This window comes from Coprinopsis cinerea, assembly GCF_000182895.1.
Source record: "Coprinopsis cinerea okayama7#130 chromosome 11 map unlocalized cont3.11, whole genome shotgun sequence".
Lineage (NCBI taxonomy): Eukaryota > Fungi > Basidiomycota > Agaricomycetes > Agaricales > Psathyrellaceae > Coprinopsis > Coprinopsis cinerea.
In genome coordinates, this window is record NW_003307534.1 from 505,829 (window position 1) to 531,233 (window position 25,405).

The 25,405-nt window shown below is 51.5% G+C and overlaps 11 protein-coding genes across 11 annotated transcripts; 2 read left to right on the forward strand and 9 right to left on the reverse strand.

Annotated features, from left to right (window-relative positions):
- Nucleotides 1-526: 526 nt before the first annotated feature.
- CC1G_15666 (hypothetical protein) lies at nt 527-926 on the reverse strand (the record flags this gene model as incomplete). Its single annotated transcript, XM_002910190.1, has 3 exons — nt 527-718; nt 773-800; nt 862-926. 3 exons carry the CDS (start codon nt 924-926, stop codon nt 527-529), a joined length of 285 nt encoding a protein of 94 aa, XP_002910236.1.
- A 1,227-nt stretch (nt 927-2,153) lies between these two features.
- CC1G_15667 (hypothetical protein) lies at nt 2,154-2,542 on the reverse strand (the record flags this gene model as incomplete). The annotated part of the gene is made up of 4 exons (XM_002910191.1): nt 2,154-2,223; nt 2,282-2,298; nt 2,354-2,406; nt 2,470-2,542. 4 exons carry the CDS (start codon nt 2,540-2,542, stop codon nt 2,154-2,156), a joined length of 213 nt encoding a protein of 70 aa, XP_002910237.1.
- Nucleotides 2,543-3,193: 651 nt separating this feature from the next.
- On the reverse strand, nt 3,194-4,747 carry CC1G_09664 (hypothetical protein; the record flags this gene model as incomplete). Its single annotated transcript, XM_001839709.2, has 3 exons — nt 3,194-3,382; nt 3,438-4,476; nt 4,539-4,747. The coding sequence occupies 3 exons, from the start codon at nt 4,745-4,747 to the stop codon at nt 3,194-3,196; spliced, it is 1,437 nt and encodes a 478-aa protein (XP_001839761.2).
- Nucleotides 4,748-5,281: 534 nt separating this feature from the next.
- On the reverse strand, nt 5,282-9,145 carry CC1G_09665 (hypothetical protein; the record flags this gene model as incomplete). The annotated part of the gene is made up of 13 exons (XM_001839710.2): nt 5,282-5,485; nt 5,556-5,661; nt 5,719-5,853; nt 5,910-5,937; nt 5,991-6,167; nt 6,253-6,311; nt 6,366-6,383; nt 6,510-6,910; nt 7,752-8,100; nt 8,154-8,329; nt 8,386-8,502; nt 8,558-8,665; nt 8,717-9,145. The coding sequence occupies 13 exons, from the start codon at nt 9,143-9,145 to the stop codon at nt 5,282-5,284; spliced, it is 2,307 nt and encodes a 768-aa protein (XP_001839762.2).
- An 885-nt stretch (nt 9,146-10,030) lies between these two features.
- CC1G_09666 (hypothetical protein) lies at nt 10,031-11,746 on the reverse strand (the record flags this gene model as incomplete). Its single annotated transcript, XM_001839711.1, has 8 exons — nt 10,031-10,309; nt 10,372-10,483; nt 10,533-10,658; nt 10,717-10,750; nt 10,812-10,988; nt 11,060-11,153; nt 11,218-11,305; nt 11,373-11,746. The coding sequence occupies 8 exons, from the start codon at nt 11,744-11,746 to the stop codon at nt 10,031-10,033; spliced, it is 1,284 nt and encodes a 427-aa protein (XP_001839763.1).
- Nucleotides 11,747-12,350: 604 nt separating this feature from the next.
- CC1G_09667 (hypothetical protein) lies at nt 12,351-13,728 on the reverse strand (the record flags this gene model as incomplete). The annotated part of the gene is made up of 3 exons (XM_001839712.2): nt 12,351-12,706; nt 12,743-12,893; nt 12,943-13,728. 3 exons carry the CDS (start codon nt 13,726-13,728, stop codon nt 12,351-12,353), a joined length of 1,293 nt encoding a protein of 430 aa, XP_001839764.2.
- A 921-nt stretch (nt 13,729-14,649) lies between these two features.
- On the forward strand, nt 14,650-15,363 carry CC1G_09668 (cutinase; the record flags this gene model as incomplete). The annotated part of the gene is made up of 3 exons (XM_001839713.1): nt 14,650-14,996; nt 15,056-15,266; nt 15,322-15,363. The coding sequence occupies 3 exons, from the start codon at nt 14,650-14,652 to the stop codon at nt 15,361-15,363; spliced, it is 600 nt and encodes a 199-aa protein (XP_001839765.1).
- A 721-nt stretch (nt 15,364-16,084) lies between these two features.
- Nucleotides 16,085-16,996, reverse strand: CC1G_09669 (hypothetical protein; the record flags this gene model as incomplete). Its single annotated transcript, XM_001839714.1, has 1 exon — nt 16,085-16,996. One exon carries the CDS (start codon nt 16,994-16,996, stop codon nt 16,085-16,087), a length of 912 nt encoding a protein of 303 aa, XP_001839766.1.
- A 428-nt stretch (nt 16,997-17,424) lies between these two features.
- On the forward strand, nt 17,425-18,738 carry CC1G_09670 (hypothetical protein; the record flags this gene model as incomplete). The annotated part of the gene is made up of 1 exon (XM_001839715.1): nt 17,425-18,738. One exon carries the CDS (start codon nt 17,425-17,427, stop codon nt 18,736-18,738), a length of 1,314 nt encoding a protein of 437 aa, XP_001839767.1.
- A 264-nt stretch (nt 18,739-19,002) lies between these two features.
- CC1G_09671 (hypothetical protein) lies at nt 19,003-20,930 on the reverse strand (the record flags this gene model as incomplete). The annotated part of the gene is made up of 5 exons (XM_001839716.2): nt 19,003-19,085; nt 19,138-19,159; nt 19,227-20,211; nt 20,348-20,790; nt 20,850-20,930. 5 exons carry the CDS (start codon nt 20,928-20,930, stop codon nt 19,003-19,005), a joined length of 1,614 nt encoding a protein of 537 aa, XP_001839768.2.
- Nucleotides 20,931-22,156: 1,226 nt separating this feature from the next.
- On the reverse strand, nt 22,157-23,942 carry CC1G_09672 (hypothetical protein; the record flags this gene model as incomplete). The annotated part of the gene is made up of 11 exons (XM_001839717.2): nt 23,816-23,942; nt 23,337-23,700; nt 23,246-23,279; nt 23,109-23,180; nt 22,989-23,042; nt 22,821-22,894; nt 22,701-22,759; nt 22,537-22,633; nt 22,396-22,463; nt 22,306-22,343; nt 22,157-22,252 (listed from the first exon to the last, which is right to left on the reverse strand). The coding sequence occupies exons 2-11, from the start codon at nt 23,684-23,686 to the stop codon at nt 22,157-22,159; spliced, it is 942 nt and encodes a 313-aa protein (XP_001839769.2). The 5' UTR covers nt 23,687-23,700; nt 23,816-23,942.
- Between the last annotated feature and the right edge of the window lie 1,463 nt (nt 23,943-25,405).

The following is a 25,405-nucleotide window of genomic DNA, read 5'->3' on the forward strand; positions in this document are numbered from 1 at the left end:
ACACGCTCAGTGCTCGGGCTTGGAGGTCTAACGGCGCGACTCATGAATTCTATCGTAAAGGGCTCCCTGAGCACGGCTTCTATTTCTCAATGGTTGGTAATGCTTCCCACTTAGAGCGGACTTGGGACGTACCTTAGAAACTGCCAAAGACTCCATTGTATGATTAGATCAGTCATAAACCACAGAGTACCAGCGCCCAGAATCATGGAAGTTCACTCGGAGTACTTCAAGCTATCCAACTATGCCACGGATGAGAATCTGGAACATCCAGAATTTGGGCGCCCATCGGCGAACTCAGCTATGGAAGGCTTCCATTGTCCATCAAGGGGGATATCTGTTTCTCCTATAGCCCTTCTGATATTATCATCAGGCAGATATGCATTCCTTTCCTTCGACACGCACACACGCGCGCGCGCACACACATATACTGGCGGAGAGTCCCATGGTGCGCATTCAGAACATTCATTTGTACATGTGTAATTATCTGATACCTTGGCGTACATGTACGACAGATTATGCCTATGAACTAGTAGGCATATGTGAATCGAGTTCCCGTGGTTCCAGTGAAACCCGTGCTTGAGGCGTCAATCGTAGTTGATGCTTCTCCACCAGACTTCTCGCCAGGTCCTCGGCGGGCTTCAAGGCTGCTGAGGATGAAGTGCTCGGTTGCGGCCCCATTGTCTCCTGCGATTCGGAGGTTTAGGACCATGTGAGCACCCTAATAGACATCCTCGTTAACAGTTGGCTCGAAGAGAGAGGCAATGATACTCACCGCGAAGGAATAAACAGCGTAAATCCATCTGGTAAGTGAGAAGAGATGTGATTCCAGTGCTGCACGTATGACAAAAGATTTGGACTCACGGAACAGCACATAGACTGTACATCCCATTGTGGGCAAAACTCAGAGCAGTGGCAATTGAGATCATGGCTGGTGGGATGATATAGTATAAGTATGCCTTCGATACTTTGTAAAGGATATAATATTACTCGTCGTCCTAACACTTTGCTTAGCAAGAACCTTTAGACGAGGAATAAGCGGTACTCACAGAAAATAGAAGTAAGTGCCATCTCGGAAGAACACTGAGAGTGCCGGGGAAGCATGTTTCCATTCAAGGGTGCTCAACTCCCAACGTCCCGAGGGACCCCTAAGTGAGTGCCAGAACTTGTTCATCGTCGCACAGAAGAACAAGACTGGCCCCAAGATAATGAGAGTTGCTCAACGGTCTGAGAGAGTTGACTTACGAGAGCCGATTAAACAAGGGACCCTGTCGATACATTCACAGTTATCATGGTGGGTGAAAATGTACTGAAATTATGCGTACCAACAGAAGAGCGTCGCGGTAGCGTCACCACCAAAGGTAGCGCACCCCTTCCATTGGGGAAGCTGCGGAATGAATGCACTTGCTGACGTTCCCTTCCCGGTCAGGTAAGTACCATACATCTCGAGCTGATGGGATAATGAGTCGGGATTGAACTGGAGTTTGCAGGAAGAATAAGGGAGAAGCGTACAGAGAACTCGACTGTAAAGGTAGACGGTCAGGTCTTTGTAGGTTGTAAGCTGGAATCTGGTATTGGCTACTCACCGGCACAAGTGGCACAGAAGAACATCAGCACTGTCGATAATTATAAGACGGACAGTGCACTTGTTCAGGCGAAAATTACAGGCACGATCAAGGAGCAGTCGAAACCTACCTTTAAGACTTCTATGGTACAAGGCATATGTTCGGAAGATAAAAATGACGTTGACGATTGTGATATACACCATAGATCCACCGCTGAAATTATGACGAAGACATCTGGTCATTAGTTTCTTATATAGGACGAGGAAATGACGGATCTGGACGGCTCACAAAACGACAAACCAGTAATATTGCCTACAGCTACCAATGTAAAGTCAGTCTTTCCTGGAAGAGTCTCCAACACCACTGGACTCTCACAACTAAATGCAAGTTGAGCTGTAGCTTTCCGGAGACAGCAATTCCCACTCACTTGAACTGTTTGTCGCTGCCTGTCGACTAAGATTTCCGCAGGAAACATGTCGTCAAAAACAATTCGGTTTACAAGGCAGACCGTTCCCTTACATCCCCAGGTAATACTTTAAATGTCACTGCAGTAAGCCTCGAGTATATACGAGGACGTTGTGATAACATTACTCACACCAAGAATAGCAAGGTATAGTATCTTGCGATGATATACAGGACCTTGATAGGCGTCCACTTCTTCCTGTGGGGCGTCACTTGGTCGTCGCCAAAGGTGAGTGAGGACTCAGGAATGTTCTTACTGCCATATGTGTTTGACCTGCAATCCGATATATCAATTAGGGTCTTGTATTCACCTAGAAACGTCCACGAACCTCTTCTGGAAAGTGCGAAATAATATCGCAAACCACAAATGTCACCGCCCCCGCTGTTAAACACATCAATTCCTCCCCAAAAACGTATATATCTCAATCGCCCAGTCACGACTCACCTCTGGAGTAATCTGAGTCCACCATTGCGGAGAACGCATGTTGGAGAAGGAGGAAAGGGTTGGAGTCAGACATGGTGAGTGAGGCTATGTTCCTAGAGCAGTAAGATGGTTATGTGTCTCTTTTATGTCGGATGATGTTACATGAATCCCTGAAACAACTTTCAATTCAGCGCCCAGATATCAGTGGAAAACCCAAAAGGGCGACACTTTAAGATGACTGTGATCCAACCAAACCGAGTACATACTACCTCATGCATACTGTCAGAGGGCGGCTCAAAGATCCTTCGAGGTTCACCTATCCAGGCTCGCACCGGCCATCCAGTGGCTAGATATCCGTCGACTGTAGGAGAGCTATTGTTCTAGAAAGCCAGTTCCGATGAAATCTCGCTACAATGCGCGATTGGAGTAAAGTCGGACATTTGTAGTGTACCTTTTAAGCTTACAAACACGGAGTATTTATCGCTTTCATCGGGCTTGTGATCAGAGCGCTGTAGTATGGGTTCTCGTAGAGCGATGATGGTTTTACGGCGAGCTGGCACGGCGGGTAACACGGCTATCCTTTTTAGGAAGGCTTGGGCGTCTATTAGCTTAGGTAACGTGAACAGACCTTTTGGCCGCGAAGTACTTAAGGAGAGATAGATAAGGTAGGAGTCAGTAGTTGACGCCTGTTACAGGGGCAGAGGCGGCCTGCGTGGAATAACAGTCATGTTTAGGTAAACGATTCTCAAGCTCTTGGATGAAGCTCTAATGTAAAATCCTCGAACTTGCTGATGTCGGGGAGGATGGCGTTGGCCTCGCTTTGCGGAATGGTTCTGTCACCCCTGCTCCGCTTTAACAGTTTAATATCAAATTTGCGAAAGGACGTGACGATATGATCTTCCATCTCATGCAGAGCGAAGTGCATTCCCTTGCACTGAGAAAATGGTCTGAGCATCAGCTTGTTCCGGAGAAACCAATGAGGGACTTACAGTATGGACGCCATCCCCAAAGCCTTTTGGCTTGGGTAAGGAGGGGTTGTTGTAGAATCTGTCCACCTTGAACTCAAAGGGGTCTTCATAGACTCTTGAATCGTGATTGAACGATTTGCTGAGGATCCAGGTGCCCTTTGGGATCCAGTAATATATCCCTTCCAAACACACGTTGAGATCCTCGCTGGCACGGCGCACCTGTTGTGGAAGATACGGCCACCTCATCGCCTCCCATATGGCAGATTGGATTAAGGACCTCCTGCCCAGGTTCCCCGAATCTCTGGCCTCAATTTCGACTGCCGTAAGGGTTTCATTGTCCGCGAGGATGTGAACGAACGTCCAATAGAGATGAAACCACAGGTTGTTGTGGAATCCCCATAGGTAGCAAAGGATGGCGCTGGCTGATTCTTGGAGGGACAGCCCACACTCCCTCATTGCTGTGAGACTTTCCACCATGAAGTCACTGATCTGCCGTTCGTTGGACATTCCGCTCGATTCCCACCATGGACGGACGTATTCCGCGATGGCCTCGATGACCCTACGCCGGGCTCCACCTGCTTTAGACCAAGGCATGCGAGAAGCCCACGTCGAGAGGAAGTCAAGTTGACCCCCTGTGGACTTGAAGTCGGCATAGGTCTGAATGGGAAACGAGGGGCCGAATACAACGACGCAACTTGCGCGATAAATGGTTTCACGAATGAATTCGCATAACGGTATTTGCGTGTTAATGTTGGGCGCTTGAACCAGTCGATCCATTTCCTTCCCGAGTGCCTCGTGAAACCGTGACCGTAGTCCAGTGACCTTCATTCGTCCCGACGAGAACTCCTTTTCTACAATCCGCGATAGTGTGGTCATTATTGCATTGGTGATGCGATTGGGGTTGGGGAGTTCGGAGGAGGCCTTAGCCACGACTTCAATGGGAAGATGTTCCGAAAGCGCTCGGGACTGGCGCTCGAGGGCACGCAGATTATACGGATGTTGTAGCACTATTATCCTAGACGCAAGGACTGTGAACTGGAATAATGGCCCATGTTGTTTTCTGACATCGTCGCATAAGTTTCTGGCGGTAAGACTCAATAAGGCTCCTTAAAGGTGTCTTACCTCATTTCCTCCAGGAAGGATGTGGGGTTAAAGAACAGGCGTAAGGCGTTATCGATACCGATCCACGGAAACCACGTCGGCAGCGTTGGAATATTGTCGGTTTTGTTGCGTCTATTGGTACGACAGTAAAAGAGTGAAGCCCCCACCACAGCGATCACGGCAGCTAAGCTCGCTGGGCTCACGGGTAGAAGTTCGTCCCAGGTGGCCATCAGAAAGGATGTGTTGAAAATATTGAGACGGACACAAAATGCCAGGCTTTATACCATATCACAGCCATACTTACACATTTTGGAGAGTGACCTGAGCTGTGTGAGCTTACTCAGAGCAGTCCAGATCGATTGAAGGTCGGTAGCACCCCGTTTCAGTCACGGAGCGCCCAAACAAGCCCTACGATACAAGAAGCACCGTGAATCTTGGATAAGTTGCGTCTTCAACTAATATCGATCAAGTTCTAAAACATCTACACTCATGACGGAATAAAACAGCTCAGTTAGGCGCGGCATTTCCTTCAATCCGGCGCATCATATGGAAGGAAGCTATTACTGCCCTGTCTGCTACTCCCGAACATCATAAGCATGTCAAAATGCACTGCGTGGCCACAGCCAGTTGGCAGTGGATCAGAAAGCACTGTTGTACACCTCCTGGACCATCCGAGAAATGAACCAGAGCGTGAAGAAGTCAGTAATGCCCAATGAAGTGGAATGCACACGCTACTGTGATTCCATTGTGGAATTGCGGTAACGTCAGAAGTTGGAGCCTGGTCCGATGGGAAGGTCTGGAGGCTTCTGCGACGCCTTCCGGGAGTCTCCTTGCAGTATCCTCTCGATTATGCCTTTGCGCAAGTCCAAGAGCTCTCTCTCTCGCATCTCGAGAAGCGCCGAAAACATCCTGAACTCTTCCGATAGCTTGTCTCTCCTCTCCGTAGCAAGCGCACGTTCATCCTTCAACTGGGCACAGGATCCGTCAGTAAACCCGAACGAGCCTCTGGGGATGTAAACGTTAATGCCATTTTCGTACCTTTGCCTTCACTTCGTTCACGTATATCGAAGCTTTCTTGATCCTGTTGTGAAACGCATCACTTGTGTGGGCGCCTAGGAAGAACTTTGGAGACGTGAAGCAGTATCTAAGAACAGTGAGTTATGTGAGCCTCATCGCTCAACTTCAGGGGAGGGAAACGCACCCATCGGTAGTGTCAGTCGCGTGGACTGGTCTGATGGCCGGGAAAAGCGCCATGGCTTGTGTCACAAACCTCTCCGCCTCCGCAAGTTGCTTCACGGCCTGGTCCGCAGATTTGCGCTTCTTACTAGCCGCTCCCCTGCATCAACGCTCAATCAGAAGCGAGATGAGGGGTTGATAACTTTGAGGACATACCAATTAGAACCGGTCGTCGCGACATCTGCTTGAGCACGGCAGTGAGCGAGGTTGGGAAGGGCGGGTTCAAACTGTACGCACCCATCCTGGAGAAACCGATGGAGTCGTCGATGGAGGAGAGGCACAAGGCCATGCTCGACCATGCATTGTCCATCAGCTCGACGGCCTTGGAGGCTGGCTGTAGTTTCTTTGTGGTCTCCGCCAGTGTTTGCCGCAGCTCTCTGACCTCGTTCTCCAAATGATCCTCTTCAGGATATGCTATAAAGCAATAAGCTTCGAATGGTCGAAAGAGTGCAATCAAAACATGCCTGGCGTCGGTCCAAGGAATACTTGATCAAGGAACAGTTCCAAATCCTTTTGAACATGGCCTCGTTTTCTGAGTTTGTCTTCAAGATCTGTTTGCTGAAACGGGGTCGAAATTCCTTAGTCCGTTCGGAAGCGCGGAGTGATACTCACAGCTGCCTGCCCTTCTCTCTGGAACCGCTCAACGTTCTCGTTGTACTCTCTCTCCGAAGCCTCTGTCTGAAACGCCTCTAAGTATTTTCTAATCTCGGGAAATATCAGCACGGGTTTGGACGTGAAAGATACCAGCATACATACCTTTCTTGCTCTTGTACCTTTGCCTCCCATTTATCCCCCTTTCCCAACATTTTCGCCATGAATCTATCCATCCCGGAATGTTCCTTGAGCATCCTGAATTCGAGTTGAGCGTATCGCGTTGCCGTCGCGGCATTCTTCAATCTCTTCTCTGATGCTGATAATCGCCGTTGGATATCTGCCAAGTACTCCTTTTGTCCCTCCAGTTCATTATGGACATTCTCGAGTGATTCGAGGGTGGTCGTTAGTTCAATGTAGTAAGAGGCGTGAGGGAGGACGCGGCTGGCAAGATCTGTTGATGGTACAGGAGATGCATCGTAATCAGATGACCAGTTAGGTGCAGGGTACTGAGAACCCGAGGGTGGAGTGAGGCCAGGCAAAGTCGAATAGTCCATGGTCAGTCGCTAGATCAGACGGTTAGTCGAAAGAGGAGCTTCGGAAGGATTACGTCGTGGGCGCTCTCTCTCTGGGAACGAAATTCGTGATCAGCCGATAGAACCTGCATCGAAACCTTGCACAGCAATTGCGCAAGGCCCTGTCTCACCGGAGGGTGGTACATAGAGTGGCCGTGAATCCCGCGCCCCTACTATAGCCGAGGCACCCGGCAGTTTAAGCTTGTGTGAAGGCATGGTGTTCAACGTTCAGGACCCGCGCGTAGCTGACATGTAGGGAATCGAAATTATACACTCTGACCGCCCGTGCAACATCGAAACTTCCGGTAACTAAGAGACGGGCCTGGTCAGTCGCTCTCGTATTATATCTGCAACCAGGGGTGCATGAACAGGTATCGAGGCTGAGGATTGTGAGCAGGGCGCCTAAATTTATAGGCACTGGCACTCACATCCCTGGAAATCATCGTCGTTGACCTTCCACTCGATGTGATGGTAAGAGCCTTTCGGATATGTAAGGGAAGTGTCATTCCATATCGCGTAATGCTAGTTATCGAGACGGCGACAAATACGATTCAGCGAAAGGTCATACGGGGGAGCATTTGAACTGTACCTTGTGACCCATGTTCCGTGCTAACATTTCATAGTCGAATAGGAAGCCTTCGGGATAGAATATTTCTATCACGGTGGATCTCGGAGAAGGGGACATCCAAAGTTGATGCTACATAAATTGAAATTTCAATCCGGGCGATATGAAACGAGCTTTGCTTACCGTCAAGCCATTGCCATGCACGCCGAGTATAATCTTCCATCGACGATTAGCATGGCAGCAGGGAAAACAAGAAGAACTACTCACCGTGCTTCGTGCAGCGAGCTTAACTTGCTCAGATAAGGTCAGTTCCTCCATCCGAGGAACCTGTAATTCGCAGATCCCATCCTCTTCCAACTGTTCCAACACCACAAGCAAAGCTCCGTGAGCATTCGCTTCAAGCCTTCGTCCCCCTCCTTGTCTTGATATGTAGGTTACGACCGGTTTATCTGAGGCCATCCCCGTCGGAGAAAGAACCAACCCGTCATTGTCGATCACCGGAAGATCCCCGAGTAAGTTCATGACAATCCGCTTTCGAACAGGCTCGAAAAAGTTTTCGGGAGCTTCCACGTCCATTGTTGAAGAAATCATCTTGAACCACTGGGCATTATTAGGGCTGTATCGGGGGTCAGAATGTACAAGCACGTGGATATTGAAGATGAAACCCACTGGCTGGAGGACGCCACTCGGTTGGCTATGACAGCGCGCTGAAACACAACAGGAACCTGAAGATCTATCAAGTCTTGCCAATAGTCTGCTTGCTCGATGGCAGCGTTTGGGAAGGCGGCTCGCATGAGTGGTGCATCGAGGCCAGGCGGGTCTCGCCAATTCCCATTCGACATAAACTAGAACAACCACAAGTTAGCTTTTGAGGCCACATGCGGCTAGGAAAAGGATGTACCGGCATAATAAATCGCTGGGGAAGCGGCAGAAGCTCGACTGGTCCTTCCCTCGGTGACAATGCCGAGTAGACCCTCCATGATCCCAGAACGACTTCCCCCCACCAATGGTAAAAGTGCTGGAAGCCGAGGACGTTAGGCGATCTTCTCCATTGCCTGAAGATCACGACATACATTGATAAAGCTATCCAAGTCGTAAAACAGCATCGAGGGTCCGCTCAAGACAACGGGGCGTTGCAAGAACAGAGATTCGGCCTTTCCTGGAGATACGAATTGTAGTTCCTGTGGTGTGGATTAAGCGCAGTTATCTCGGGCCAGCAGAAGGTACCCCACCTTGTCGGTTGGCTGGTTGTCAGTGTTGGGATCCCCGGGAAAGACAGGTCGCGATAGGATGCGGTCTCGAGGCAAAAACAAATCGGGGTTGGATGTGACAACGTAGAGAGTTCCGTTCAACAAGTAAAGATTGTCGAATACGTTGAATCCATTTGTCCCGGGTACAGGCTGTGTCGTTTCAAGAACTCCATTCGAAGGGTATTGCCCGTCCTTCACCATCGGCCGAGCGCTGTTGGCTGACCCAGTTGCCGAGTCGAAGCACGTCTTGATCCCCCATATTCCGTCGCCAGCATACGTGAGGTGGGGTCCAAGGCGATGTATGGTGTCTTGGAGGTAAACAGAGGTTGTGAAAGTCGAGGCCAGAAGATAGAAGAACGCAACAGTGCAGGGCAGGGAAACCAAAATCGCTTTGTGTCGCCTCGAGAGCATCGGAGACTCGGAGAAGCAGGTCAAGAGTCCGAAGACGATTAAGTTAGCGAGGGCGAAATGGCGCGTCAACTAGTTGGGGAGAGGAAGCACGCAATGGACGTAAAAAAGCGGTTTTAAAACTGATCTCTGCCATGCCCCCAGTTGTCGATGTTTGACCGCCACCCTTGTTCGAGCCTCGTGGCGACGGACCAAAGCAAGTCTGCCTCCGTGCACCGGGCACCCCAGGCACTGTCAGCCGCAATCCTGACGTCACGAATAGTATCGCAGAACTACCGCAAAAGAATCTTGCCTCTTTCTCGAATACCGTACCCACAGTGGTCGACACCAAATTTCTTAGAATAGGGACGAAAATGGGGGCAAATGGATCCTGACCAGTGGTGCAGGTGAAGGTCCAAGCTGCGAGGCTGACGTCCTTCCGGTGGAGTCCACAATCTTCTGAGTCTTTGTCTAAGCTCGTACCCGTTCATTCACCCTGAGGAACTTCTATACATCAATATTCACTGGCAAGGGCGACGTCGTCGACTTACCTGCACTCTCAATCTCCAGCCCCCAGGAAGTTCTTTTCCCCATTGCATGAACGTTATCGACACGTTGGTCAAGCGAAGCTTATGAATTTATCACTTTCAGGCTCTTGGTGGTCCATCTTGAATTCTGGGTACATCGGGGCGAAGTGGTCGTTCACTGGCAAACAGCGAATGAGTTGCGAATGAGTTCCACAACTGAGAACCTTGTTTGGCAATGTCCTTGAGAACAAACAGTCGCCTGGGCGTCTAACTGGGGATCTGATCGTGTTCATGTTGGGTTCCAGGGGGGTCTCCAAGTTCAACCGTGTCATTAATGTCATAATAATGTGGCTTAAGTAATTAGTTACAATATGGAATACAATTAAATCGCCGTTGGAACTGGGGGTGCATCATCGAGGTCAGGAGGCTCACCCTGGTGCATACTCAATCCATCCATGGTCGCATTCACTACATCGTACTCGGGGGGAGGGAATGACGGAACCACAGGAGGCCTCCACTCCGGGTCTAACACCCTCTCTACAATCTCCTTCCTCAGCTCGAGTAATTCATTACTCTTCTTCCCCAACTCGTTCGATAACTCTTTGAACTTCTCGTACGTCGCATCCTGCCTCTGAGCTGCGAGAAGTCTTTGCTCCTTCACCTGGCAGTGCAATGTCGTCAGTTCTCCCTCCCTTCGGTAGACCGGGAATAAGAGGGACGTACGTGAATATTCGCCAGCTCCACCTTTACTGCATAATCCTTGATTCGTTCGTGCAACTCTTCGTCCGACCTATAGTCGTTCAAGATGACATTGACCGCGTCTGGCGGGATACCGCTGAACATCACTCATCAGCTTCAGTACAGAAATTGTGGAAGATGCTGACACCTGCTTGGTATTCAAAGGCTTGACTCTTGAGGAGATTTCGACAGCCTTGTCCACCTCCTTCTTCGCCTCCTTGACATACCTCTGGCATTGTGCCAAACCTCTCTGCTTCGGCCAAATGCTGGAGCTGCAGTCATAGTACTGGTAAGAAAACGCGTCTTGACGGGCCAGGGCCTATGGCTTACATGTAAAAGGAATTCTTCATAGCTTTGGCTACATCTGGAGCAACAGGCACGTTGTCAGCCCATCTGCATTTTAGCACACGAATGCCGTTACTCACCGATTCTCGAGGCACCCACCGCATCCTCTACGGAGGCAACGGCGCAGATCATAGCCTCGGATGCTTTCTCAAGAAGCGCGACCACTTTGTTATCGCTATCCAACTGTTCCTTCGTCTTTTCAAGTTGCCTCTCCAAATCTCGAACCTCGCTCTCTAGTGCGTCTTCCTCAGGGTACTCTAGCAAATGGCGTGGATGGTGTGGATGAGCAACATCGATATCAGATGGCAGAGAAGCACATACTACGTACCGGGATTAGACCCCGAGAATACCTCGTTGTAGAACCGCCTCAGGTCTCGTTGCAGGGTGTGATGGCGTTCAATCTTCTCTTGGAGGTCTTGCCGCTGTCGTCACCAAAAAATCATGAGCAATTCTTTCTCAAGAATAGAATGCCATTGAAGCCCGCACCGCTACAAGGGCCTCCTTATGGAGCATCAACACATTCGTCCTATCCTCCCTTCGAATCGTCTCCTCTTGCAAGGCTTCCATGTAGCCCCTAAACGATTTGAAGGCATCAATCAGCACACATCCCGTCTTAGCGAAAACGTGAGATGCCAACGTACCTCTCCGCCTCCCTCAACTTCTCCTCCCATTTCCCTCTCTGCCCAAAAACACTCCTCACAAACATCCCGGTCGCGTTCTCCGTCCTCTCCGTGACCTGCCCAAACCTCCACTCCGCCGCTTTCCTCTTCGATATCGCCTCCGCAAGGCGTACCTCCGAAATCTTTACGCGCTTCTCCATCTCCTCCAGATAAGCTGTCTGTTCTTCAAGATGTGACGAAGCATGCGAGAGGGAGGCGATGGTGGTTTTCAGGTCGTTGTAGTAGGGGCCGCTGGCACGGATGAGGCCCGTGGTGTCAGAGAATGAGCTCGGACCCGGGGTTGGGCTGATTCCTGGGACGTTGGGCTGTCCGCCGAGTCCTGGTTCCATAGTCATGTTCGATAGGGGTGCCGAAGTGAAATCATCCTCGTCTCTTATATGCAGATTGACAGCACTTCGTCTGGTTACCCGGGCGTCCACAGAGCAGTGATTGTCGCTGCATAGCAAACCACTTAAGGCAATACCGCGGTAACAAAAGTGGCAAGCTCCAGGCAGATGGTGTGAAGAAAAGGTCAAAAAATGTGAGTCAAGGCGAGGTGAAACCGCAGTTGGTCGTACAGCTTTCAAGATCGTCGCGCCTCGATGGTCAAGGTCCTACGCAAACCAATTGCAAGTTCCACTGCCACCTTCGTCTGTTGCCGTACAAAGTCCATGACGAGGCGGTGCCCCTCGATGCCCTTCAAGCCCGAAGATCCCAAAACGAAAATCCGTGATTGATATGTGCAATTTCGACCAACCAAAAGCGAGAAATATGATACACGTACAATAAGCAATCCGAGTGCAACGGCGCGCGTTTAGGCTCCGTTCCTTTTGGTTCTCGAGCAACCGATATGCAACGCCGAGCATGGCGACTCGACAAAGCAGTAATGTCCAGCGACGACTCAGCATGAGCCTCGCAAAGGGCGCACCCACAGTAAAGCGTGCAAGGGAACAATGGACATCATATGTCCATCTCGACATCCCCTCCAGCACCCTCGCCATCGCTTTCCCAGTTCCACGTCCCGAATAGCTCTTCCTCGGGCACACCTTCAAGTCCAGCGAGTAGGTCGTCGGGGTTATAAGGCGTTTTCGGCTGCTGGTGGCTTTGGGCCTGCTGTTGCTGGTACGCCTCCTCCTCCATCACCCTCGCGTATTCCTCTGCGTATGCTTCGAGTTCCTGGTCTTCCCATTCTGATAAGTCGGGAATTTCGTCTTCCGGGAAGTCTTCTTCAGTGTGGGTTGTAGAAGAGCTGGGCGGGATGGCCGTGGAGGACGAAGAGGTAGTAGGTTGCGAATTGGGCTGAGTTGAAATGGGAGCTAGCGTAGGTAATAGTTAGTCTTTGAAGAATAGACAGAGTTGGGGAAACGTGCCTTTCAGTTCCTCCTCCCACCGAGCAACGTCTTCCATGTCAGGATCAAACGAGCTGCCAACCTCGTTTTGGTACGAAACGCGGTACGAGTGTTGGATTTTTCGGTTCACGTTTTGCATTATTCTCTTGAAGAGCTAGATACGAGTTAAGCAACTGTTTCTGCGGCTCACAACTGAGACCTACCTCGTCATTCATGATTTCTTCGTCGTCGCTCTCCGAGTCATCCTCCCTGTCACCCTCCATCCCAATATCGCCATCTGCACTCATCCTTCTCTTGCTCCTCCGATTCTTGGACTTCGTCTGGACACCCTCGACATCAAAGAAACCTTCCCCCTTCCGCTTAGCCTTGACAGCCTTCTCCCTCGCCTTCGCCGCCCTCTCGAAACACCTCTGTTTGAACCTCTCCCTCAAGAACGCTCGTTGAGGATCCTCGGGCGTCGCTCCAGAAGCAAACAAAGCGGCGATAGGTGGCCCAGAAAACGTCCTCGACGCCGGAGAGCTAGCCGCCAAGCCACTTGTCCTCCTGCCACCTTGACTTCCCAACCCTATGGACTTGTATTGCGCACGCCGGCGCTGGAAAAGGGGCGACTCGTTCTCGTCGCGTGTGCCGCTAGACCCGATGTTGAACATGGATACGCGGTTAAGTGGAGATGAGGGTTCGTGTCCACCGGAACGCAGGTCGTCATCGTCGTCGTCGTCCATGTCGTCCACGTCTGCAAAGTCGCTTGGGAGTCGGGCTAGCGGGCTGGAATTGGCTGGTCTGTAATTCCTGTATCGAAACGACGCTTTCGCAGCCTCATTGCTACATGATGGTGAGCTCGTCGTCGCCACCGGCGCAGGAGAACTGGCTTGGTCTCCCCAGGAAAATGGAATTGCGTTTCCGTTGTGTGGTGTCCCAAACCCTGTCTGGGGCGTGGAGAACGCGAAGGAGCTCGGCGTAGACGATGGCGTCGACGTCTGGAAGGACATTCTACTCGTTGTGGTCGATGTCTTGGGCGCCGTCGCGGTCGTCGTTGTGGTCGTTGTGGTCTTGGATCAAGAGTTTCCACTGGACCGTTGGCAAATCTTGGTCACGTCATGTGGCCGACGCGCTGTTTAATGACGCGTGATTTCCCAGGCATGTGACGCGCCGCGTTCGAGGCGCCAAGCAAACCCCTATTCATGATCATCGACAGAAGGACTCTTTGTCGACTCCTGTTCCGTGTACGCAAAATTAGTACAGCCGCCCATAGACCATGGAAGCTGTCCATGGCCACTTGTACTTGCGTAAAGGTGCACTGCGGCTGCCACCGCTATCACCTGACCAGTAGTCCCTTGTTCGTTCCTCGACCACTCTTCTCGAGACGTGTTCTCCAAGTGGTGAGAGGTGGTGAGTACCATCCTGGAAGCTGTTTCTCCTTCGCATGTACTTCACATTTAGACTTTCACCCGCTTCCAGAGCTTCCGTATATCCGTTAAGTATTCATTTCACCGTACACCCCGCGCGAACGAGGATTGGATGAGCAGCCAGACAATTGCACCCGGGCAACTGATGATGAAGCTTGAGTCCTGTGCCAGTCTGGGAGCAATCTCCTGCCATTCCAAGTAGTATTCCAAGGCTTATAATTGGATGCGCACTGTTGGCTTACTTCGGTGTCCCAATCCATCCTCCCCGACACCAAACTGGGCACCCCACATGACCATTACCGGGTGTTATTCCCATCCGCTCGCGACGCTCTCTCCTCCCGGACACTTCTTGAGCAACATTGGCAGCGATGCTCGCGGCCGCCTCTACCACTGGCAAAATGGTTTAAAAGGGATCCAAGTTGCGAAAAGTAATCTTCAGCCTACTCGGTCATCCCAACTTGAGATCAGCTACTCAGGTTATCACCCATCTCACCCACCTCCACGATGAAGTTCACCACTCTCGCCACCCTCGCCCTCGGCGCCGTCTCCGCTCTCGCTGCCCCAGTCACAGAGCTCGAGTCCCGCCAGCTCTTCTGCAGGGACGTGTACGTCTTCTTCGCTCGTGGAACCGGTGAAGTCGGCACCTTGGGTACCGTCGTTGGTCCTGGCCTCAGTGCAGCGGTCAAGCTCGCTGTTCGGGACTCTGTCGAGTTCGAGGGCATTGACTACCCCGCCCTCGTCTCCGGCTACCTCGCTGGTGGCGACCGTGGTGGTGCCCGCACCATGGCAAACAAGGTCTCCCAAACCGCGTCCCGCTGCCCCAACGCCAAGATCTTCATCTCCGGCTACTCGTAAGTTCCGACGTTCCGTGACTAAAGCTCAGCGTTCCATGGTGTTGACTCGCCTGTAGACAAGGTGCCCAGGTCACCCACCTCGCTGCTCGCCAGCTCTCCGCTGCAGACCAGGCGAGAGTCACTGGTGTCGTCACTTTCGGTGACCCATACAGGGATGATGCTCTCCCCGGTGGCCTCCAAAGCCGCAGGAAGACCTACTGCAACGTCGGTGACCTCATCTGTGCCGGCCTTCCTACCCTCCTTGCTCCCCACTTTACCTATGGATCGGTGAGTGCTACCTGCCACAATAGCTGACTCTCCTCGCTGACCTGCATTGAAACAGGACACCCCCGACGCTGCTCGATGGATCGCCGCTCGCGTTTAGAGACCAATGGTGTGGTTATCAAGTGCCTACTACCCTCCCTTTTGAAATTAAGTAACAATGTACAATTACGAACTGTGTATACATCTCCAAAGTCCTGAATTCTGAGTGTGTTTGTGTCTGACGTTTCATTCAATGGACGAGAACTCCAGGGCCGTCGAGCTGATGGACAACGCATGGTCGAGCACGGGCTTGTGCCTCTTCTCCATCGATGACTCCACTGGTTTCTCCAGGATGAGTACCTACAGGTTTGACCCCACCTTTCACAACTCCACTTACTACCTCGCTCAGATGTCGCGACGACGGGTTCCACATAGTACTAGTAGTATGCCCTCTAGGCTATCCGACTTGCCCGGCTCTGATAAGTTCTGATCCGCAAACGTGTGTACGTATATCCGAATTGACAATTATTCGATTCATGACATGCACTGAGCTCCGAGGGTCTTAGTCGTTGCACCCACACAAATATAATGGCGGAAAGAGTGATCAAGAGTAAGGTAGCTGTTCGTAAATCAGAGGCTTGATTTACGAACAGCTACCAGGGTGTAAGATTACAATTAAGCGCCCGCACAACTATAGATACGAGCTATGGGGGTGCTGCCAAGGGGTAGGTAGGAAGTAAAGTAAGAAAAAAAAAAGGATGGTGATAAATATCTCGAAGAACTCCAAATGAGATCGAAGAACGTCACGACGACGACTCGCAGAACCTTTGGGCGCTTAATTTCTACGCCTCATCAGGCTGCTTTCTCTTCACTCCCCGCGCCACTTTGACTGGCGATTTTGCAGAGGTGATCACTTTATCAAACGCTTTCTCGCCCTTCAGCGCCTCCTCCACCCTCCCATACTCCTGCTGACCCATCAGCATCTTCACATCCTCCATGCTCCCCACGTCCTCCAAAAACTCCCTCGCCTCCTTGACCTTCGCCTCCCACTTCGCCATCTCTACCACAGCCGGACCCTTCTTCACCTTCAAGACATGCGGAGACCGGCCCTTGAGCGTCTCGTACGATACCAAGTCTGGCGCAGTCTTCAACCTCGACTCGATGTGCGTTTGAATTTTCTGAACACTCTGGAACTGTGTACTGGAATTCCCAGAGGCGACAAAGTCGTCGAGCTGCGTGCACTCATTGCACTTCCCACACCCAATCTTCCTGAGGTTGACGTTCGCCGATGCAGGTTTGGAGCCTAGGATGGAACCTAGATAGAGTCGAATGAGATGGCGGATGACGTTGCCGAAAGGAGGGGTGGAGAGGTCGATGTTGTGTTTCTTGAGCGTGTCTTTGAGCCCTTTGAGGAGTGGTTGGTAAGTATTTTTGAACTTGTACGGGAGTTCGGTTTGGGCGTCCGCGTCTGTTTCCTTGAGTAGTTCGGCTAGAACGACTTTGGACGGTTCGTCGTTGGAGGTTTTGACAGCCAGATCGATGATGCGGATGACACGCTGTACCTTCTGCGATCCCCCGCTGTGGAGGTAAGAGTAGGAGTAGTAGTCGGTGGAAGGCTTAGGCATATGCTTCCACTGCGGCGTAGCCTCTTGGAGGCATTTCGCGACGAGGGTATCGACGGTGATAACGGAGTTCGAGGCGGAGGAAAGTTCGCCCTTCGACACGTCAGAAGCAGCGTTAGGTTCACCAGACATTTTCGTGTCGGTTTGAGTCCTCAGGGCCGTGCCTTCTTACTTCAGGTCCTATTATTGGCGCCAAATAGCTATGAAAATACGGTGTTGCAGAGTTGGATGGTAGATTGTGGTGAAGAAAAGGAGATGCGCCAAAATGGACGTCGCGTCGACGCGTTTAAACGATTTGATGGATGCCGTAAGCATCCACCTATTTAAATGCCCGTCGTCGTTCTCTTGTCTCGAGTTCTGACCTGGGACCATGGTAGCTTATAGCTCGTAGAGCACGTACAATGGAGAGCCTCAATGCCCATACCATCAGGTCACCATAAGTTGTTGAATCGCGTGCCGATCATGTCGTCAGCCAAGCCTCGAGTTTCAAAAGGACAAAGTTCACACTCTTGGCCTGTATGTAAAGTCAAACTCGCCCACAACCACCGCTGCCTCCAACAATGACCCAAGTTCCCCGCGTCCCACCAGAGCTTATATCTCAAATTGTTAAATCAGCCAAAGCGACTTTTGATCCCAAAGAGTTGGCACGGTTCCTCAGTAACGGTGCCTTGGTGTCGCGAGTTTGGTACGACGAAACTCGCCCTTTGGCTTTCAGTGTCGTAGTGTTCGATTTTGGACGACCCGACTGGAACACGCCGCTGGGATTGGACGAAACCGCAAAGATCAGAGGCCTCCTTCACCTCATACAAATCAACCCCAAACTCGCCCTATACGTTCAGCACCTCGAGCTATCCTCCCCCCTCAGGGCAACCAGCGCATTGGACCAGCTCAAGGCGTGTGGACCCGCCTTATTAGATCTGTGCCTTAAATTGAAGGACGTTACCGTATTCAAAATAAAGTGGAGCGGCGATGGTGGAGACACGCGTCTGGGACGACAATCTTGGTGGTTTCAAGTAGGCGAAGAAATTCAGTCAGCCGTTCAGCATGTGTGCTCCCTTCGCTCCCTCCACTCGCTCTCAACCGAGAATATCTCGGTTCCCCTCTCAGCCTGGATCTACCACCCATCACTCAAGGTTGTTTCTACCACATGCCATTACATACTCGAAGGCAAACGAAGCTTACCGATTCAAGATGGCCATCCAGAGAAGTACGCTTCCCTGACGTGCCTGGATTTGTCTGATATTGAAGAGTATTCTGGGAATGACGGTGTACTGACCATACTCACGAGGGATCACATTGGGCTGTTCAGGTCGCTTGTCGACCTCACGCTCTCCATTTCCATGAACAACAACCATGGGATTAGGAGAGTTCTCGAAGTGTGCCGGGAAACCCTCACCTCGTTAACCTATCGCCCAATTCCAATCCTCCAGCCTGGTCCTACTCGACTCAACATTGAGTACCACGCCATCGACTTCAGTGCAATGGCTGCCTTGCGTCGCGTCGTTCTCGCCTTCCAACCACCATACGAAACCACGGTGGAAAGCTGCTTCCCTGTACTAATGGCGACGCTTACATCACTTCCATGGCGCCAACTCGAAGTGTTCGAGCTCACACTCTCGCCGTTCGGGTTTCGATCTGACTTATTACCCAATCTTCAAACGCCAACGTTCGACCCTAGGATTTATACCCGCCCGATCGACGCGCTGGCAGTGAAGTCACCTACTCTGAAGAAGTTTCGGTTGGATGTGTATTTGGATGACGAGTACCAAGGGTCGTACCGACAGTTGGTGATAGAGGAACTTGTTCCACAGGTCTACAGGGAGGCCAAACGGAGGGGAATAGTTCATCACGCCTATTATGGACCTGTACCTTGAAACGCAACATTTCGTTAGAGCTGGGATTAATTGGGTGATAGTGTTTATTGAGGTACTGGAGTACAGACTTGGCGACCTGTAAAGAATAGCTGAAAGGCAGACGTAGTATTCGATTCAAACAAACGCAGGCTGTCACTCATTGGGAATAGCAAAGAACATAAGAGGTAAACGAAGCAAAAGAAGATTCGTGCGCGTGCCACTACGAGGCACTCTACACAAGGAACTAGGTCTATGACGTCCATGAACTTATCGGAGGTGGCCAGTTTAACTACGCTCTCCCCTTAACTCAGTCTTAACTGCCTCCTCGTCTCGCTGAAGGTAGATGATGACAACGGCACGGCGATACCCTGTCAAAGGTTATAAGTCAGGACTACAGAGAGTGCATGGACGACAACTTACAGTGGGTCAAGTCTCCGGGTTCCTAGGACCATCAGTTAGCGGTTAGCGGATATGCAACGCGGAACAAATCAGCGGACTCGAAGACCCACATTGCCCATATATCCTCGTTCGTAATTCTCCTCAGTAGGGTTCGCATCCCTGACAGACTCCCTTGGGATGACAAGGTAGTCACCCGGGTCAAGCGAAACTGGTTCAATTTTTCGCCGTTTCGTCTTCCTCTTCCCTTCTTCCGCTTCTCCCTCATTCTCCTTTCCATCCTCCGCCAAGAACGACTTGCCGTCTTGATCGACGACATTGGAGACAGTGTAGTTGGTCTCCCATATAGAACAGAACGATACCGCGCCGTACCAATGCTCTTCTCGATAGTCGTCTTCGTCATCTTCCGACTCCTCGTCGCTGTTCACCTCCTCACCAGCTGCGCGTCTGCGTTCTCTTTCTTTCTCTCTCTCCCTTTGTCGCTCCTGGTAGACTTTGGACCAGTATTCCTGGTACCTATCGTAGTCATCCGCGCAGCCCTTGACCTCGATCTCGAGGTTTGCAAAGGCGAGTTTGAAGCCGAGTTCATTGGCGAGGGCGAGGAGAAGTCCGATCTTGTGCGCATCCTGGCCTTTGAGACACGACATCCCATCAGAGAGATCGCGCTCGCTGTATTCGTGCTGGAGGATGTACGCAAAGAATGGCGGCGGGTTTATGACATCGTAATAACCCCTTCCGGCGTGGAATGCCTCCTTCTTTGGGAAACCATTCCTTGCCCATTTCTCGAGTACGGCCCGCAGCTTTGCGGTCTTGTCGTCTTCTGTGAGCTGTGTGGGGACCTTCAAAGTGGGAGTGGGGACGTTGGGGGAGGTGTGGATGATGTTGAATGAGAGTGCGACACGGTAACCTGAAGTGACGGGTTTGATTTCATGGAGGACGTCGGTATACCAGGCCATGATGGCCATGCCACGATTGGAGATGTAGTTGAGGTCGATGATATCGGTCTTTCCGGAATGCGTGATTTTTACTTCACCGCCCTCATACTCGGAAGGGAGCAGGACGATAACAGTCGCAAACATACCCTCGGCCTTCTGGGTGCTGCGCACGAGTCAGTGCCACATGTCAGACTGCGCAATAAGGGCGGACGTACTCTTGGTGAGCATGGAAGCTGTGGACCGAAAGGTATGTCAATCAGACTTCAATGTATGAAGTATGCTTAGGTGAATACACTCACTGTCCGCCTGGTTTATAGATAAGCAACTTGTAGAATTCGCATCGCGGCTTCGTCGATGGCGTCGCAACTCCCAGGCCCTTCCACACATCCGTCAAGACCTTGTACTCGACCCACTCGGCAAACGGATCGTTCAACTTGACCTTGGAGCCGTCAATCTCCCATGTGTCCCTAACCTTTGTATCGACAACCTTCTGGTCTCCCATACCAAAGGGCGACCGGGACGCGTGCTCCAGGACTTCGTCAACCTTGTAGTCATCAAGAGGAAAATCAAAATAGCAGGATGCACGTTTATTGGCATCAGTCCCCAAATCAATGTTGACCTTCCACCTGCGCGTCCATTCGCCGCTGTTGTATTCGGCCATTTCGTAGTCGGGGTAGGCACGTGCAAAGTAATGCTTGCCCATGAAGTCGAAGTCGGATTCAAGTGCGTCGGATAGCTCCTCCTGGTAGACGATAGAAGTGAGTAAAGATCGACGACAGCAGTGAGGCTGTCAAGACGTACTCCCAGGTCGGGTTTCGGGACCTCAGCGCCTTTGACTTGGGGCACCGGGCTCGCATCGTCGCTGGGTTGGGGAGTAGACATATTGAAATGAAGGAGACAGAAAGGTGTTGCAAGACAGACAGGGAACAGGATCGATGGGTATCTGAACGACTGACCGACGCGACTGGGGCTCTAAATACCCTGTTGAAGTTTCTTTGCGCCCACTGTGACGCGTGACGCGTTACACTCATTTACGAGCCGAAATTAACTCGAGTCATAATTTACGCGTCTGTGGGCGCCGCGTGCCCTCGGATCCAGGGATTCTGTGTCCGCCGAAGCTTCTGCTGGAAGGCCATGCCGCCATTCAAGGATGGCAAGGGTGTAGGTGAGCGCCTCTACGTTCTCCTTGAGTCACCTCCTTTACGCGAAGCCCAGCTCCAGCATCGTACTTCAGGAAGATCACTGCCGTGAGGTTACCACCGTGAAATTGAAGGCGGCTCCAACGTGGCGCCCCGCCTGGGACGTGATTTTGATGCGTACATGCGCCCCTGCCAGTTGCATCTGGTGCGACTGGCATGGTGCTTTGAGTCATTCGGCTGCGTGGCCTAGATCATCAGGACCCCCGGCTAACCACGGGATCGACAGAGGTAGGCGAGTACGCGTTCAAGTTAGTTTCGTCGACTTCAAGTTGCATGGACGGTTCCACCCTCGTGCGGCGCGTTCAAAGTTTGTTTACCGGGTTTGGGGAGGACCGAGGTTTGCAGTCGTCCATTGGACGAACCGGATGTTGGTTTTATCGCGTGGTGGGCCGCCCATTTTTCTCTGGAATGAAGACGGAGATGGCAACTGGGGTCAGATTCGAGGTGGCTGTTGGAAAACGAACTTCTGGGGAAGGTGCTATGTGGCCCGCTGGCAGGGACCAGTTGTTGCTACGGACTGTGCCAAGTTCTTAGCTTCAACGAGACCAGCCCACCCATTGGACATCTAATCCACGGCGCTTATTGGCGCCTTCCATTAGGGGAAGGAGAATCGAAAGTCGGGGCAGAAACCAAGTTGAAGAACGAAACCCAACAGCTCCCAACAGCAGATGCGAACAGGCGAGTTGGTTCAGAGCCCGGCAACGCAGGGCAACAGGGGGCAACGCCAATCGGTGCATGCCCAGGTCTCTGCCTGCTCTTTCCCCATGGGACACCCGCCCGAGACCCTACCGCATTCGGGAGTAAATCCCTTGTCGATCACTACTCATCGCTCGCCCGCCGCGGCGTGAATTTAAATAAGAGTCCATAGTGAAATAATGTTTTACATCCTAATGTTACAGTGGAGAGAAGTTATAAAGACCTATCTCGACTAACGATGTTACTCGACGACTTCAAGCTGGTCAAGGGCTTATCCTTTCTCCACCAGCACCATACGTCCAGCAGGTCCTGCGGCAGATCAAGGTAAGCAAGTAAACATCACGACGACTGGTTTAGCGTACCTTTTGCGATCCGAAGATAATAATGGCTGACATGGGAACTTCAAACGTATTGTCAGAAATTAAAACAAAGTGGAGGGACGATAGTCTGACCTAGAGAAGTGACCACATCCAGGGCATGTGGTGTTTCCTCGGATATTGCAAAGAAGACAATTCCAAGGCTACAGGGATGATCGGAATTGAGAGTGGAAATCAGCACCCAAGCTCATCTCCAAGGTCAGAAGAGATACGAACACAATTGCAAGGACCCCAACAACTGAGAACGCCATAACTCGCCTCACGCTGCCTCGTAGCAGGTTCCAATTTCCTCGGAGGTGATAGAGTGTTATTGCTGCAAGCCGGGCCAACTTGTATCAACGATATGCCTCTGATAGGAAGGAAGGGGATTAATAACGCACAGTTGAGGACTACCGTGGGTATCATGAGTACAGCGACGAGGATAGATGTTATCCGTGCTCTGTAAGTGCGAAGAAGAGGATCAACCAACAGTCCTGTGAAAATCGCGTGAACAAACTCACGGAACCCTCATTATGAACGAGCAATAAAAGTCTCGAGCGCCCAGCTGGACTGTTGTTGGATTCAATAGCCCGATCTATGTAGTACTGATCGTTAGAGAGATGGCGAGGGGAGGGAAGAACAATGGTATTGCGCGAACGCGAGCACCAAAATTGGGCGGAAACACTCACCACAATGAATGAAGTCAGCATTCCAACATAGAGGATGTACGGGGCTCCGAGAAACTATGTGAATATATCAATAAGTGCACAGATGCGGAGAAATAAAGGAATGCGGGGATTGATACGCACGAAAAGCAGAAGATTCTCTTGCCTCTTTGTCGGCATCGTTTCCTTCACCCAGTTCTTGATGTTGAAGAATACCTGTTCGTCGCGTTGAGCGAACAGTTGGGCGTCGAAGTAAGAGATAGGGTAAGAATAGAACGTACCTGCGCAACGAGCGCGAACGTTGTTGCCGAGGTGCTATACGGTCGCCATCAGCGTCGCCAACCAAAACACGAATGCGCAGAAAGCACTCACAAAGGCAATGCGGAGTACTGCATGGCCGCCTGTGCCAGACACACTCCAAAGCCCGGTCCCAGAAGCAAACCCGTCTCACTCCTTTGACCTTCGCCCTTGAAGCCATACCCGGTAAACACCAACAAGGCGAACGACCCCGAATAGATAACGAAGGACGAGATGAAACTGAACCAGACGGGTTGGCGGGGAACGCGAGACGAGCAGAAGATGGCAGTCGTGAGCATTACAAGACCACCGAGGACTGTGAAGAGGTGGAAGATAAGGAAAGGAGTGAGGAGGCCGACATTCGGGGTGGCGGAGGGAGTGGAAGAGGGAGACCACGGAGCGAGGGTCGGAGACGGTGGTGGCATGATGAAGTCTGGGACTGAGGGTTGGGTTCAGGATTTGTCGAGGATAGCGTCAAGGATAGGTCAATTGAGAGGGAGGGTAGTTCTGCGATTCAGAATCGGTCGGCATTGGGAGATGTGCAGATAACTCACCTTGATTCTTTCGTTACTACTTACTGGCCCGGCCTTGATTTAGACGATCCCTTGATCGTTCGAAAAGAGTGAAGCAGTTAACGCGACCAGGGCTGTACTAGCACATCAGGGCAGGGTATGCACCTGCAGCAAGAAGCAGGGAAGATTGACACAAGGTGCGACCCTGCTCAAATATAGGTCGGCGGTGTGGTGGTCAAGATAAAGGTGAGTATCACAGCGGTCGCCGGGAATCAACTAGGTTTCTGTGGCGTTCTTCGAGCCCAAGTCAGTGTGGAATCTACGCATTTGTTCCCTAATCAGAAGGCCCAGAGATTCACCGATCTGAACCATCCTCGTCACGATCAAAGAGGATCAAATGAGCGAATAGGAAAACCGTCGCTGAGAGTCGCTGATCCGGTTACCAGAATTGGATATTTCAAGAGCAAGAAGGAGAAGACAGTCCGTTGCGATGTACCGTGTGATTCTCGTTGGTGAGAGTACGACAGCGAGACTGAGCGAGAGAGTGGGAATTTCTCGATGCGAGCCATTGCAACTAAGGCCAGTAAAATGTCCGTAGATCCCACGATCCCAGTGGATTAGTACCGCGAGGTTGGAGGAGCGTGATTCTGGCCACCAAGGTACTTAGCAGTGAAGACAGGGGCGGGAAAGATGAGGGAACGAGCGGAACCGCGACGCCCAAGCGTGCTGGGCGCTTTGCGCGAGGACGTGGGAATTGGTCGGGTTATCCCGATCGTGTCAGGTTAGGGTTACATGTACCTTTCGCTCTTGAAGTTGAACGTTGAACACCTTGTTTAATTAGAGCATCAACACCCTAGATGCCCGTCTTTCCTTCACAAATAACAAACCCGACCCTTGCCACCCTTTCACGTTCGCGTGTGCCGTTCTCGAAGAACCATGGCTTGAATTGCCCACCACGATGGTAGTTCGCTCTTCTTGGCTTCTAAAAGCTCGATATGTGTTGCCAGAATTCCTCTCTGCGGCCCCCTCCAGGACACTGTTCCCAACATTTACCCCAGGAAAGTCCGGGGGAATCGTGCGCTTGCACGCTGAGCAGCGTTGAGCCTACCCTTCCAGAAACGGTACCTATACCTCGCCCTTACTGGTCTACTCTTCTCCACGCATGCTCGTCTACCTAGGCTGTCAGTAAAGCTGCTCATGCGAACCCGATCATAAGCCTCCGTGGGATCTTTGGTACCGGCGCCCGTAGCACATTATTTCCTTTTTGGTTATGCGCACACCCGCCCTCTGCAACTTGGTCTTGATGATACCGAGGATATCGCTGCCACGTGGGGCGGTGCGCGGTGCTCGGTGTACCCAGTGAGCTCCATGGCCGAGCTCCCCATTTCAAGAGTCTTCGAGGTCGAATTTGCAAAGCCATGAGTTCCTGGTCCCTCGACCCGCCGAAACATTTACGCTCATGGCTGCTCGTGGAGTACGCGAGCTCGCGTGCATTCATAGCGGCATGTCTTGAGAGGTCTTCTACATTGACAAGTCGTCACTGGTGCTTCCTCATCAAAAGCCAAGTCTTGAGCAGCGATATCTGGTGCTAAGGCCAGCCTGCAAGATAAGGTGGGAGTCGACCACAGTCTG